Source organism: Pelmatolapia mariae, linkage group LG20, assembly GCF_036321145.2.
Source record: "Pelmatolapia mariae isolate MD_Pm_ZW linkage group LG20, Pm_UMD_F_2, whole genome shotgun sequence".
Classification (NCBI taxonomy): Eukaryota; Metazoa; Chordata; class Actinopteri; order Cichliformes; family Cichlidae; genus Pelmatolapia; species Pelmatolapia mariae.
Genome location: NC_086244.1, coordinates 30,780,097 through 30,793,690, shown reverse-complemented (window position 1 = coordinate 30,793,690; position 13,594 = coordinate 30,780,097). Strand labels below are relative to the sequence as shown.

Genomic DNA, 13,594 nt, shown 5'->3' with positions numbered 1-13,594 from the left:
CAGACAAAGGCCGTAGTATTTGCCTTGTAAATACTGGCTATGATAGCCATACATAGGTTGCTTAGAGAACTGATGATAGAGGGTACATAATACGATTTTCTAACATATAGGAGTGGATCTGGAAGATAATGTTTAGTAGGCACTTGGCTGCAGGTTTTTTCATCTGGCACTGGAAAATCTGGACTGAAATGCTTCTCACAGGAGGGTTTTTTCTTCCTTTTACTTTTGGACTGTTTGCATCTGTTTCAAATTATTTTAACTTAGATTATCTGATACCATAAATACACTAGCAGGAGTATATGTTCACAAGGGGGGAGATGTTGCAGTTGGGTCTCTGAACTGCTGAGGTGACTGTTTAAAGTTTGTAAACAGGTACATTTACTGGTTTACGCTGAGATTAAGAACGAACTGCCACCAATGTAAATGTCTAAGAGATGTATCTGTTCCCGCTCACTTTGCTTATTTAAACCAGGAAGTACTGTGTGGTGATCCTGTAAAAGATACCTGATGTTCTTTCTGTTGTGTTCATAAGATCTATTATCAGTAAACTCTTAAGCCTGGAAAGCAGTGCTGCCATAAACATTTGATGCTTAACTCAGTATGTTTACCTTGCTACAGTCTGAGTAAATATTAACTGGTTTACTGTCGACTGATTTATCCATCCAGTCCATATCTTGTGCATCGCTGAGTGGATTTAAACAAAACTGGGGAAACTTTCTAAGTCCAAATCGTCACTCTTCATTATAACAGATTTTAAAATTCTTTTTTTTTTTTTTTATTGACCCTGGGCAGGTGGTGAGCTTTGCTAGTCTGAAGTTTGACCGCTCCTACAACTGGATGGTTTTGTGTGTGCTGTGGTGCTCCATTGCCCAGTCCATCCTGCTGCCAATGTTCCTCTGGGCATGCGACCGCTATCGGGCCGACATCCGCATGGTGTGGGAGAAATGTGTCGCCATCATGTCCAACGACGATGTGGATGAGGGTAAGCTACTGTTAAGCATCTCCCTCCTCTCCTGCCTCCTTTTCCCTTCCTCTTCACCTCATGATGTGAACATTGATTGGTATTTCTTAGGACATACATGTGGATTAGTTTGAGCATTAAGAGTAGATTTTAAATGCTCTGTGAAGGCATGCCCAAACTGAAAGGGTGGGCTTTAAAGATAAAAATGGGATGTGATTATGATGTTTTAAATTGATAAACATATTAACTTTAAACTACACTTGATCTGTTTACAAAATCTCCTTTGACAGTGAAAGGTAAAACATCACTCTCAGAGTAGAGGTTCATTTGTGTTGACTTCTGGGCTGTCTCTGGACAGAGAGAGAAGCAATTTTGCAGCAAGGGAACAGAGTCAAAAACTCTTTTCTTTATGGTGTAATGCTTGGTAGTGATGTCATCTTCTGCTCCCTGAGATACAGTGTGGTGTAATCTCTGCCTTTTAACAGACTTTAATGTCTATGCATCCCTTTTGTAAAGTTACAACTCACAAATGTTGTAATCCAAAGGAAATCTTTTAATAAAATGATGTTATTAACTGATGCAGATAATACCTGTAACTACATCCTAAAATCATCAGGCCTACGTGTAAGGCATTTAAAAGGAGAGATCTGTGATAATAATTTAATAAATTGTCTACTCTCTACTAGCTTTAGGCTACTATTATTGTTGCTTTTAACTATTTAGATGGACAATTTTAACATCTCCTTCTAGAAAACAATTTGCAGATTAGTTAACATCTGTTTAGTCATCGTGGTTTGGGCTGTTGGTACATGTTTCTTAGATTTAAATAGAATTGGCTTGGGGTGGATATTCTTAGTTTTTGTTTTTTATTGTAGTCGGAGGTCTGAAATCAGTGGTCAGTTGTTATCATGTGACCTATCAAGTGACCTTTGTTGTCAGGAGGTGAAACTGGAGGGACAAGTGTCTGTGTAATTTAATTCTAAATATTCAGTATATCTTCTGTGTTTTGTACATGCTGTGTACTTTTCTAAAATGTTTGCTGTGTTCTTTAAAAAAAAGAGAAAGAAATAAGGCTGGGCAAAGTACATATTTACCTTGCAGCACTTTTGTCTTTTTTCCGCTCTGGATTTAAACTGGGCAGTCTTCCTCCAGAATGCCCTGGTGAGAGGATGTTAAAATAAATGGTTTCCCATTTATTTCTTAGAGTCCAGAGTCAAACCGGAGCAATTGCCGTAAAGCTGAAAACCACTTTCATGTCATTATGATGGTCATATTTTCCTCAAGTCACAAAAGGATACAGCCAAGATTTTTCCAGTACAACTCAAAAATACATAAAAATTTAAAACATAAAATCATCTGTTTACTTATTTGTATTTATTTTGTTTTTTCTTTCTTTTTTCATTTAGTTTTATTTTTTATTTGAATTTTTTTATTTGGATTTTCACTTTGAGTCAGATTGTAGCGATTTAAAGGCAGAAATATTTATTAAACATCACTTACTAGACATTTTATAGGGAGATTTTCAAAGGGGGGGTGAAAGCTAACCTGTTCACCAAGAAATCACAGACACTTTCAGCAAAATCTGGTCCCAAAATTAGGTCACATGATAATCATGCGCTCATGAACTAGGTCCATGATATTTACAGCTATTGCAAACTGAACCACCTGTCTTTTTTTTTTTTTTTTTTTTTTTTTTTTTTTTTGGGACTATTGGCACTGTTTAAACTCAACCCAACCTGAATCCCTTCTCTCCTGTTTTTAACCCTCCAAACCTTTTGATCCTCTCTTATGACACCCTCCCTCAGAACTGCTCATTGTCCAGCAGGAGCCATAAAACAACATTAGATAGTTCCTTATTCTGTTTGATAATTAACACTACCAGTTCTGTGCTTTTTTTTCCAGAGGGCTTGCCATGTATAACTCGTCACAGTTGTATGTATAAGGATTGTTTCCTGATATTCCGAAGCTACTGACATGCATGCTAAGCTGCTTGTGCACATAGCTACTTTCATCTTTCATCCTTTTGGCAAGCATTTTCCTCAAGCATTTTACACCCATCCCCAATTGATATATCTAATGAACACAAATGTAGAAATTGGGAAAATATTCTTGGGAGATGGGTATTTCTACACTAAGAACACGTGATATTGTCCTGTTCAACTGTTTGGCATTACTTCAAAATTTTGAACCAAACACTGAAATGAAAGCCTTTTCTCTTGAATCTGAAACTCATATTTCAGAGCAGACACGTAGGAAAGTCGACAAATCGGAGAACAGTTGAACTTGTCTCTCTTATCTATTCGTCTGTCTGTCTGTCTGTCTTGTGTATTGAGTCCGTTGCTCTCTAATGCTGACGCTCGTACTTTTCTGCACTTTGCAGAAAACAGCCAAGACGGAGGAATTCATGCCGACTTAATATATGACAGACCATATGACTATAGCTCGGCGCCTGAAATCGTGACGATAGACCGTAATGCCAAGTATGAGTTCTCAACCTTAGAAAGGGGGGTTCTGCAAGGGTATCCATTGAGGGAACAACAGGAAGATAAAATGCAGTATTTGCAGGTATATTTTTTATTGATTTTCTTCATTTCTTTTACTTGATCAGTTGAAATCCTTTTATTGTTAATGTGCATGGTGAAATGGCCTTGTGGGCCTGTACAGCATCTTGACTGAATTTTCTGAAATTATTAGATTTTGTGACGCTATATCTCCCAGATTTCTGTCCTTTTCTCACATGAAATCAAAAACAAACTCGGGCTGACTATTGTTTGGTAAATATGACCATCAGAAGTCCCATCAGTTCATTATATGCGCTTTTTTTTTTAAAACAAGCAATGTGTCCTGCAAGCAATTGACTACATTTTTACTTTGTAAGAGGGTAAGTGTTTAGTAACGGACTTACCTTCTACATTTCAGGAATCCTTCAAGGCTTCAGAAAAACACAATAAGCATTATCTCATGTTCTGCCCAAATGCATGGTCACCATTGGATCCAGCATCCATCCCAGTCAGACGCAGAACAATGAAATGATCATTTTCAGCTACATTAACAAAGCTTGATCTAACATGCAGCCTTCTAGGGCAAATCGACAACACCAAAAAGTCTGGGTCAATTTGAGATATTAAATCAATAATATTTAAAATTATTAATTAAAATAGAAGATTGTGACTCGCTAGACTTGGCCTGGAAGACTGTGGTTAGAAAACCTAACTTTAAAATCAGCCGGTGCAACCTACACTTTATTAAACTTTTCTAAGATTCAAAACACTGTGTCATCTTTGTATTACTTTGATGGGGGCTCCACAGCCTGTAGCCCAAACTGCTACATTTACATGCACTGAAAACAATCATTGAAGTTGGTACAACAACTGGACAGCTGTCCAGCACTATAATGGACCCTTCAAAGACCAACACTCATGTGGAGTTCAATGTCTATTCTATTTGACTTTACAAAAAAGCTTGAAACAGAGATGTATACAGTAGCCATCACATCATTAAACCAAACATTACTCCATCCATAGTTTTTGTGTCATATGTTTGTTTTCACCTGATAATAGATTCAGATTAGCAAAGCACTTTATAGCTGTTTTATTCCTTGCTGTATCTTTGTGACTGTAAGAACTACATTTCAATGATAGGACGACTGGCTGAAGTGTGATTCCGTCACATTGTTTGCCGTTTGCCCTGAAAGGCTTAAGGCCTAAATAAGTCATGAATCCACCAACCTCTTCAAGTCATTATCAAATAGCACCCCCATCTAGTTGCTGTGATGCCTCTCAAGCGGTTCGATTGCAAAATAAAGCTCCTCCAGCTTTATTGGCTTGTCTCTCTTTCACTTTCTCCCTCTGTCTCTCTCTCTGTCTCTTTTTGTCCCGCATCTTAAGTCATTCTAATGCCTATGCTGCCCTCTGCTGTACAGCACTTCTGCCTGAATGCTACTGTATCGTCTGCTGTTTTAAATTTCTCTGCATTTACTAAAAGCCACCACAGGGGGGCAGGCTGATTTCAGTCTTGAGGCTCTTGACGTCACCTTGACGAACCCTCTCTCTCTTGCATAGTTGTCAGAACTGAATGGAATGTGAGTATAACATGTAGGAAACTGTCAACGTTTTCAGTTTTCTTCTCCAAATAATGGAGATGAGAGCTATAAGTTATAAGAGTTATGATCTTGTTGATGGGTGTCATGCATGGCTTATGGGATTGATTAAAATTAAGGTTAAACTTTTATGCGTAGGGTCTTCAATAAACAACTGATATATGCTACATGTAGGATTTTACACAAGCAAAACAACAGAATCAGATCTAGAAAAACAAACAAAAACGTTGGCTTTTGTTTTCTGGGAGCTAAATGCCTTCAGTGCAAATCAGCGCTTCTAAAACTGCACTGAACTATTATAATGACATTAACCACCAGATGATGTCGAATAATCCTACATGTACTATTCTGGGTCTTTGATAATGTAGTCAAGCTATACTAGTGCTCACCATGTATCTCATATAATGTGCAGCATTTATTAAAATTTTAAATTCATGTAAAAGTTTTGAAATAGCTAAAAGATTTGATCTGTGTTTTGCATCCAGGTGCCCCCTACAAGAAGATACTCCCACGACGAAACCGACATGTGGACCAGCGAGCGGATCCCCTCATACCTGCACAGATGGGGCTCCACCGAGGACATGATAGTGAGTGCCCATTACAGCTCCACCTTGCCGCGCCGCGAGAGGCGCAGGAGCAGCCTGGTCTCCTACCACGAGGAGAACCACCGACACCATCACCCTCACCGCAAGCGGCGACGCTCTGAGGATAGCATGCACTCTCTCAGGCATCTGCCCCGTGTGGTTTGTGGCGGGGAGCATTACGAGGATGAACTGCGGTGTTTCAGCCGCGACGAAGTGATAAACTTTATAGACGAGACGCCGCTGCCGAGCCCCAGAAAGAGCCCGAGACGTGCGTCCACCATCTCACTTATCCCTAATGTGTATGAACAGCACACAGTCCTTCCCCACTTTCCACTCACAGACTTTGAGCGTGAGCCTCAAGTGCTCAGGCGGTTGTCAGAACACAAAAGAAGCAGTAGTAGGGTCAACTCACCCGAGGGTTCACCCAAACCAGACAGACCTGCGGCAAAGAAGAGTCCTGGGGCTTGTGGTTCTGGGAAAGGCTGTCGAGAGCGCCAGCGAGATGGGAAACAGCAGGGGGAAATGGGCTTGCCTGGGTGCAGCCGACAGTCTCCAGGGCACTCTGGCTTTAGGCCCAGGACAGGAGGTGGTGCTGGGACTGGTGCTGGAGCTGAATGGGTACAACAGAAGCATCTGAGCAAGGCTGAGAGTAAAGGAAGCACAAACAGTTTTGCAAGCACACCCTCGGCATCATCCTCGGGATATATCACCTTTCGGTCTGATTCTGTAGGTTCTACCATGTAAAAGACAAGTTTTTCCTTATTTATATCAACATCATTACTGAATCATAACGAAAACCACTGGAATATTGGTGGTAACGGAAAAGTGACATACTGGAATATTCCGGCCTTTTTACTCATGCCACACTTCTGTTTAACTATATACCACCAATAAATATCTGTTATGCTAAATGGCCTTAGGAGCTTTGGACATAATGTTTGAATGGGCCTGTTGATTTATTATGTAGGCTAGTAAAAAAGTTTTCAACTTTTACATCACAGAGTATCCACTGAGGACATTTTTTCCCATCACTGATGCAGAGAAATAGTTTTTAAACCATGTGAACATCCTCTAACTCAGATTTTGGTGTTTTTTGATCTTCAAAGAATTGGAAGAGGTTGTTTTTTTTTTCATGGTGGTGTTTCTTTATTTTTGTCACTCAAAAACGTACATTTTTTTTTCAATTTGCCCTGTAATGACTGTGTGTGTTTTGGTGGATGGATACAGAATTCCCTGAGTACTGCCAATGTACCTTGAGCTTGACATTTTAAATATGTGCGTTTTTTATAATAATGTCCACCATTTTTTTTTTTTTTCATTTTTATCATCATTCACAACACAATAAAAAAACTATTTTTCAAGCACCCTATGTTGAAGTAAACTGCCAGGGTAACTCCAGTTTCTGAAATGCCTATACTTTTACAGTTACTCTGTGAGATATTGAGATATAGCCTGAACACCCCTAAATCCTTAATGAAAATGTGAAGTCATTTTTTTTTTTAAAGAAGATTGACATGTCGTGTATATATAGAGGATATCTTGATTAATGGTTTTAGTGTTTTCTGTTTAATTAGACCTATGGTTAGAACATTTCCCCTCAAGTCTTAATATCCCAATGTTTTTTTTGTTTTTGTTTTTTTTTTAATCTTTGGCTATCATGAGGCACATGAGTTGCTCATTACACTGAATACACATAGATCATCAGACTAATATGCAAATGGTACTTCATCTTCATGACAGCGCAGTATGTCAACCTCTTAGAAATATCAGAAAGGATTTTTTTTAAAGTAGCCAGCTAAGACAGAACCCTTAAAAGTTGCTAACTAGTCCAAAGGTTCAATAATCACAGCCTTCAGGATGTGATTGAGATGTAGCATAATTTAAATGGAGTTGTCGCATCTTAAACCTTCAAAAATGTTAGCACAAATGAGGAGCGTTTTAAATAAAAAAGCTTTTGATTGAACAACACTTCTAGTAATTTTCCACACACAGCAAAAACCCAACCTTATATTTCACTTGTCAACTCATAACACACAAAAGATAAATAATGGATCTGACCTGTTTTGTGAGCATTTTTTAGTGTGATGTTACTTTTTTTTTTTTAAAACACCAGATTAATCAAAGTCAAACCAAAATCAAAGATAAAGCAAATTAAATATAAACATAGCCAAAGTATCAGTGAGTAATGCTGTTGAAGGATTAAAGCTTAAATGTATTTCTATATTTGGGTAGAGACTGTGATTATCTAACACTGTAAGGTGCAAAAGTTCAATGACACTTAAACAGTAAGCGCTTTTCTGAGGCATTGTCACGTAGCACCCTCACTCAGAATAGACAGTAAAGTGAACTGATTGGTGTAGGTGATGTTAAATTAAAGAGTCACATCTAATTTATACCACAGTGATAACTTTTTTTCAAAAATGACTGAAAATTCTTTGACTTAAAATAACAAAATAATAATAGCGGAACCAAATTCAGTTAACAATAACTTCTAATGTGAATGTAGCTGACTTGCACAAGTTAGGTGCAAGTTTTCAAAGATATTACAGCATGAGGACAAAGTGAAAACAACATATCCCCCTTGAAGCCTTATTAGTTGTGATTTTTCCCCATACTATTCAAGTGATAAAGTTTTCAGTCATCTGCAGTCGTGTAAACTTTCTAATTTTCATATATTGGTGGACCTGCCTTTACTTGCAGGTATTAAAATGGAAAAGGAGAAGTTAGCTGAAATGTATCTGTCTTTGGAAGCATATCACCATGTTCCCCTGTCAAACTTTGCTGTGTCATAGACTTTTTTGTTTTTTGGGATTTTGTTGTGTTTATTATATCATAATCTAATTTTGTAACATATTCAAAGATCTATGACTCAAATATGAATGATGTTATGTATGTTATGTTATGATTTTCTTGTTCAGATGATGACTTTGTTAAAAACATATGACTGATTAAATTCACAAGATGATGTTTCAGGTGCACTTTATTTGTTGCTTGTACAATATGTGCTTTTCATGGAACAGAGCAGAATTTCCCTGACAGGCAAAGAGATGACATCATTTTATGTGTCACCAAGGCCAGATGAAAGTGAACCTCATTAAGTCCTCGGTTAAAGACTAAGGTTTGACTAACAATGGTTAGTTCTACTTAGTTTAGTACAGCCACACATTATCTGAACTCACCTTTAGTATATTAATTTGCAAAGCATTTGGGATTCTAGCAGGATATAGATTTGGTCATTTGCCTTAGAATGCCCTCATTAGTTATGGAGCGCAGATTAATTAAAATTGGAACAACTTTAGCATAAAATCTCTTGTTACTTTACTCATTTACTATTGTTTTAATGATTTGGCTTCTCATATGTTTTAATAAAGGAATTCAATGCCATACCCGCTGTGCCAAAAAGTGACTGGTGGCGTTTGATAAAAAATGTTTGTCTGTATTTGTTGCAAATGACTAATTGACCTATAATTAGTCAAAAATATATCTAATGAAAAATATGAAGTCATTCTGAATGAGGAAGAAAATTTCTGTCATACGGTTAAAGCTGCAATCTGTCTTTTTCAAGCAGCCTAACCAAGGGGGCAGTAGAAATTACAATAAATAAAACTATTTTAGCAAAGCAAAAAGCACTGGATTGGTTATGATGTAGAACACAGAGCTGGTGTAATAAAGCACGCTCCTAGGGATATTTGCAAAACAGATTATTCTTGGTTTTATATAACCTGTACAAACAAAGCATTGACTTTTTAACAGATGATTACTTTTGGGTATACAGGAATAATAACTGAGCTTAGCTCAGAGGGATAAAGAGATGATTTTTCGCCAATACCTGCAAAACCATTCCCTCTTTGTGGGTTATCTTGTTGCCACTGAAGTACACCTGTTGTCACTTTGATTTTCATCGGAAATATCCCTGAGGTTTAATTGACTGTTAATGTGATGATCAAGTTTAATTTTATGATCAGTGTTTGGTTACGTTGTTCTCTTTCAGCTGTTGATCGACAGTGAGCATTATTTTAAAGTAAGGGAAAATTTGTGGAGAAGTTGGCGTTGTCTGTAGCCAGAGGTTTTTTTGTTTTTTGTTTTTTGTTTTTTTTAACAACAATGAGCATGTTCACGTCACCTTCTACGTGCCAAAAGGTAATTCACGCGGTTTAGAAACAGCTTGAAACCAATGACAATCTCTAGTGTGTGTGTGCATCTGACTGTGGCGGCATTCAGTAGACTACAGTTTTAATTGCGCTGATCATCAAAATAAATTAAAGCACTGCATGGCTGTGCTGAACCCGGGCGAGCCAGGTCTGCTTTTATTGGCAAGGAACAGAGACGTCTGCAGCGCACTTCATCCACGTCTGCTCTCTTAAGTGCGCTTCACTGGGCGCAGTTTAATGCTAATAAAGTATTCTCTTTTCCTTAGGTTTTCGGCTCTAATATAGTTAGCTATTATAGTGGACCAAACTAGGCCAGTGCAAGAAGAGTTCATAGAAATTCTTAGAAATAGTTTTAAGGTCATTCAGTGTGAAGGTCACGTGGCATTTTCTTTATTGTATTAAACAAACTTTTCTTGTGCCGTGGTCTGAGACCCTTGTACGGGTCTCATGGAAAGCGCAGCTTTGACTTTGCGGGGAGAGATTTCCGCACAGGGTTTTATTAGCAGACCAGTCAAAACAAAACAAACAAACAAAAACAAAAAAAGATGGAATAACAAACAGTTTGGACAGAGACAGGATAATAACTGAGGTTTCTCTGGCCAAAAAAACAAAAACAAAAACAGGCTGCCCTTATCACATGGAAACTTCTTCTGTGAGACAGCAGTGTTTTCAGCATGGGTCGTCTGAAATAGCTGTGGGCGTTGCAGCAATTCTACTCGCTTTAAGGTGCTATCCTCTCCAGCGCTGCTAGAAAAGAAAGGGGAGACACTTTATGGCACCTCCGCTGAAGCAGCAGAAGAAAAGTGCACTTAAAAAGAGGTCTACAGCAGCCTTAAAGCCAGCACAGCCTATAGTGCAACAAGTTGATGTGGTTATGCAGTTATCCTCAAAACTACGTGACCTAGACTACAAACACTTTTTCACCACTGCATAACAAAATGAAAAATCTCAGATGTATTTTTCCAAAAAAGTTGCTACTTTCCATTCTACTGTGGATTACGCGCATGTAGAATAAAAAAGACGTCAGATTAATGAAGATTACAGTAAATTTTACAAATATGGTCTGGAACTTCACTATATAAAGCCCAGGGAGGAGTTATATGAATCTATAATAATGGTATTATTATTATTAATATTTTCAAATAAAAGGAGACACTTTAACCTAAAAGTGGGAAATCCCAGTAACGAAGGAGCTCAAAAAATAAATAATAGAAAATCCAAAAGGTGAAAAAAGATAATTGGATAAAATCAGATTGAAATATAACATGATAAAGCTCAGATCAGAATCAAATAAGCGTATCCAAATCTAGAGGGCACCACTGAGCATGTAATTAGTTGCATATAGCAGAAAATTGCTTTGCTGTCCGACAAGTACCTGATTTGCCCGCTACTGTTTCGGTACTTACGCGTGAAACCAGAGAAGAATGGAAGAAATGACAGTCAAACCCCACCGAGTCCGTTTTCCTCTAAACTCCACAAAATGACGTCATAATTTCCCATGACACAAGTCAAATTAAGTTTAGAGAAATGCCACAAAGAAATAGAAATCATGAAGTGCTTCATTTTTAAAGTTTTAAGCACACATAGGTTCTCGGGCTTCCCACAATCACATTAAACGTTTTGAGGTTTACATTTTTTACAGTAATCTGTGTCGTTTTGGATCGTTTTGTTTCTCTCTCTTTGTTTTTTTTTTTTTTGTTTTTTTACACTAATCCGTGCTTACAGCAATATATGTGCCACTTTGAACACAACATGTTGTATTTGACATTCAGACTGAAAGGTTAATGCCATGTTACTAAACAACACAGAGGGACGTTTCCTTTGCCACGTTTATTATGGAAATAATACGGTATTAAAAATAGGTAACAACATGTCGAGGGAAACTATAGTGCAATCATAAACATAAACAGTGAAATCAAGCTTTATTTACAGGATATTTACAGATTTTCAGCTACCAAGGTCGCCACAGGCTTTGCTGAACGTTCGCGCCTTCATTTATGTCGCTGGAGCCTTTTTTAGTACTATTTTGTGTAGGAGCCGTAAAAAGAACAGCCTGTTTGGCTTCAGTGGAGCGGAATGCTTCTTCTGCTGGAGGAAAAGGAGACGTGCTTGCACCGTGGACTTTCAAAGTTTTCGTTCTGGTCGTTTTTCTCTCCTCGGTTCCGGATGCGGATGGAGAAAGTTTCTGCGCCCCACTCTGAGTGTCAGTTTGCTCCAGACCGCTGTCCATGGTGCTGAAGATTTCCGCTCTTCTCCGAGAGCGAGAGAGTTTATTGGAAAGCTGCGATAACATCCAGCGGTCGCTCGCGTTTAGATTATCTGCCATCAGCAAGTACTGGTTGACATTGGTTAGACATCTGCGGAAGCCACTTTGGTAGTCGGAAACGTCGAAAGCAGACGCTGCGCCTTAAATCATAAAAAAGGCATCTCAAGGTCAGAGACATTCAAATTCTGCATAAAGTTGTGCTGTCAAAAATACATGAATATGTATTCAAGAATGAAGTCATAACTCACAAATTTGAATTTTCTGGAGGTTCTTGAGATGTTTCACGGTGAGCTCCAAGATGTCAGCCTTTTCCAGTTTGCGCTTTCGAATCTGAGAAAAGAGATTACACATTACTTAAACTTTTTTCGTAAAAGCTCATCAAAAGTAGCAACCCAAACTGTTCCAGCTCTAAAGTTGTGGTTCTCATACTTACACTGCTGCTGTAGTAGCTCTCCAGGAGACATTTTAACTGGTCCAGACACTGGTTTATGCGCGCTCTTCGCTTTTTTTCCATGAGTGGTTTGGACACCTGTAAAGCACACGTAAAGTCAACAACCCATGCTTCGCTAATTCGTAGTAATTGTGAGGTATTTGCCGTTTATTAAGTTCCCTTTAACAAGTTCTTTTACACACCTTGTTTCCAGCAGTGGGTTTGACTTTCTCGATGCAGTCTGTCGTCGCCACCATTCTCTTAGTCCGTTTTGATTTCCTTGAAGTTAACCTCTTTCTCTCTCTGGCCCACGGACGAGGGGGTTTATCCTGAGTGGATTTATATAGAGACACCCACTTAACATGTCAATGCAAACAGGCCCGCCTCTGTCTCTCGCGCTCAAATGGGCAACACTGGCAGCCATAGTTGGCTTGGCAGCCCACACTAACTATAGAATCAGACTCTAATTATTTGAAAATCTATTTTTTATGCTGCTCCACGGTTAATAACTGAGTATAAATGTATCTCGCCTTGATCCAAACTCACACAGCCTGGAAGTATTTTTTAAATTATCTGGTTCATATTTTCATTCTCTCAGGTCCTCAGGTTCGTGCAGGGCACAGAGGAATAACCAGACTGGAATTTAACGGGAATACAGACTTATAGCTCTAGATCTAGTTATAGAGTCTATGCAATCTACTGCTTCATATGTTGTGCAGTGTCTACCCGGTGTCTAATAATCAACTTGTGTGGCAAAGAAGCGTAAAAATAGTAAACATAATGATAATGGTTTTGCTTGGTGTGCAGCATGGACACTATTGACTCCTGTATTCAGTCTTTGTGCGTGAGTTTCACGCCACCAGGTTGAAGGCAGCACCGTGGAAATTCACGTCGTGTCTCCACAACACTCCGATTTTCCGGTGACCGCTGATAGTAAAACCTTTTGCACCTGCAACATCTTATTAGATCAGCCAGACTACTTTTTAAAGGCAAACAGTGCAGGTATTTTAATATATATTTATATATAGACTATACACGATAAACGACCTATAGATGCTGGAACAAAAAAAGCAGACGAGGTTCCAAGTGCCTTGAGGACACTT

General features: G+C 38.5%; 2 protein-coding genes across 2 annotated transcripts in view; one reads left to right on the top strand and one right to left on the bottom strand.

The window, feature by feature from the left end:
- The window catches only part of LOC134618861 (probable G-protein coupled receptor 153), a 35,737-nt gene extending 26,753 nt beyond the window's left edge, over positions 1–8,984 (top strand). Inside the window, exons 4-6 of the mRNA XM_063464448.1 lie at positions 793–982; positions 3,342–3,526; positions 5,546–8,984. Of these exons, the coding sequence (XP_063320518.1) occupies positions 793–982; positions 3,342–3,526; positions 5,546–6,388 (1,218 nt within the window). The 3' untranslated portion in view covers positions 6,389–8,984. The remainder of the gene's footprint in view (positions 1–792; positions 983–3,341; positions 3,527–5,545) is intronic.
- A 2,762-nt stretch (positions 8,985–11,746) lies between these two features.
- Positions 11,747–12,748, bottom strand: her3 (hairy-related 3). The gene is made up of 4 exons (XM_063465048.1): positions 12,695–12,748; positions 12,495–12,590; positions 12,310–12,391; positions 11,747–12,201 (listed from the first exon to the last, which is right to left on the bottom strand). Exons 1-4 carry the CDS (start codon positions 12,746–12,748, stop codon positions 11,747–11,749), a joined length of 687 nt encoding a protein of 228 aa, XP_063321118.1.
- Positions 12,749–13,594: the final 846 nt, after the last annotated feature.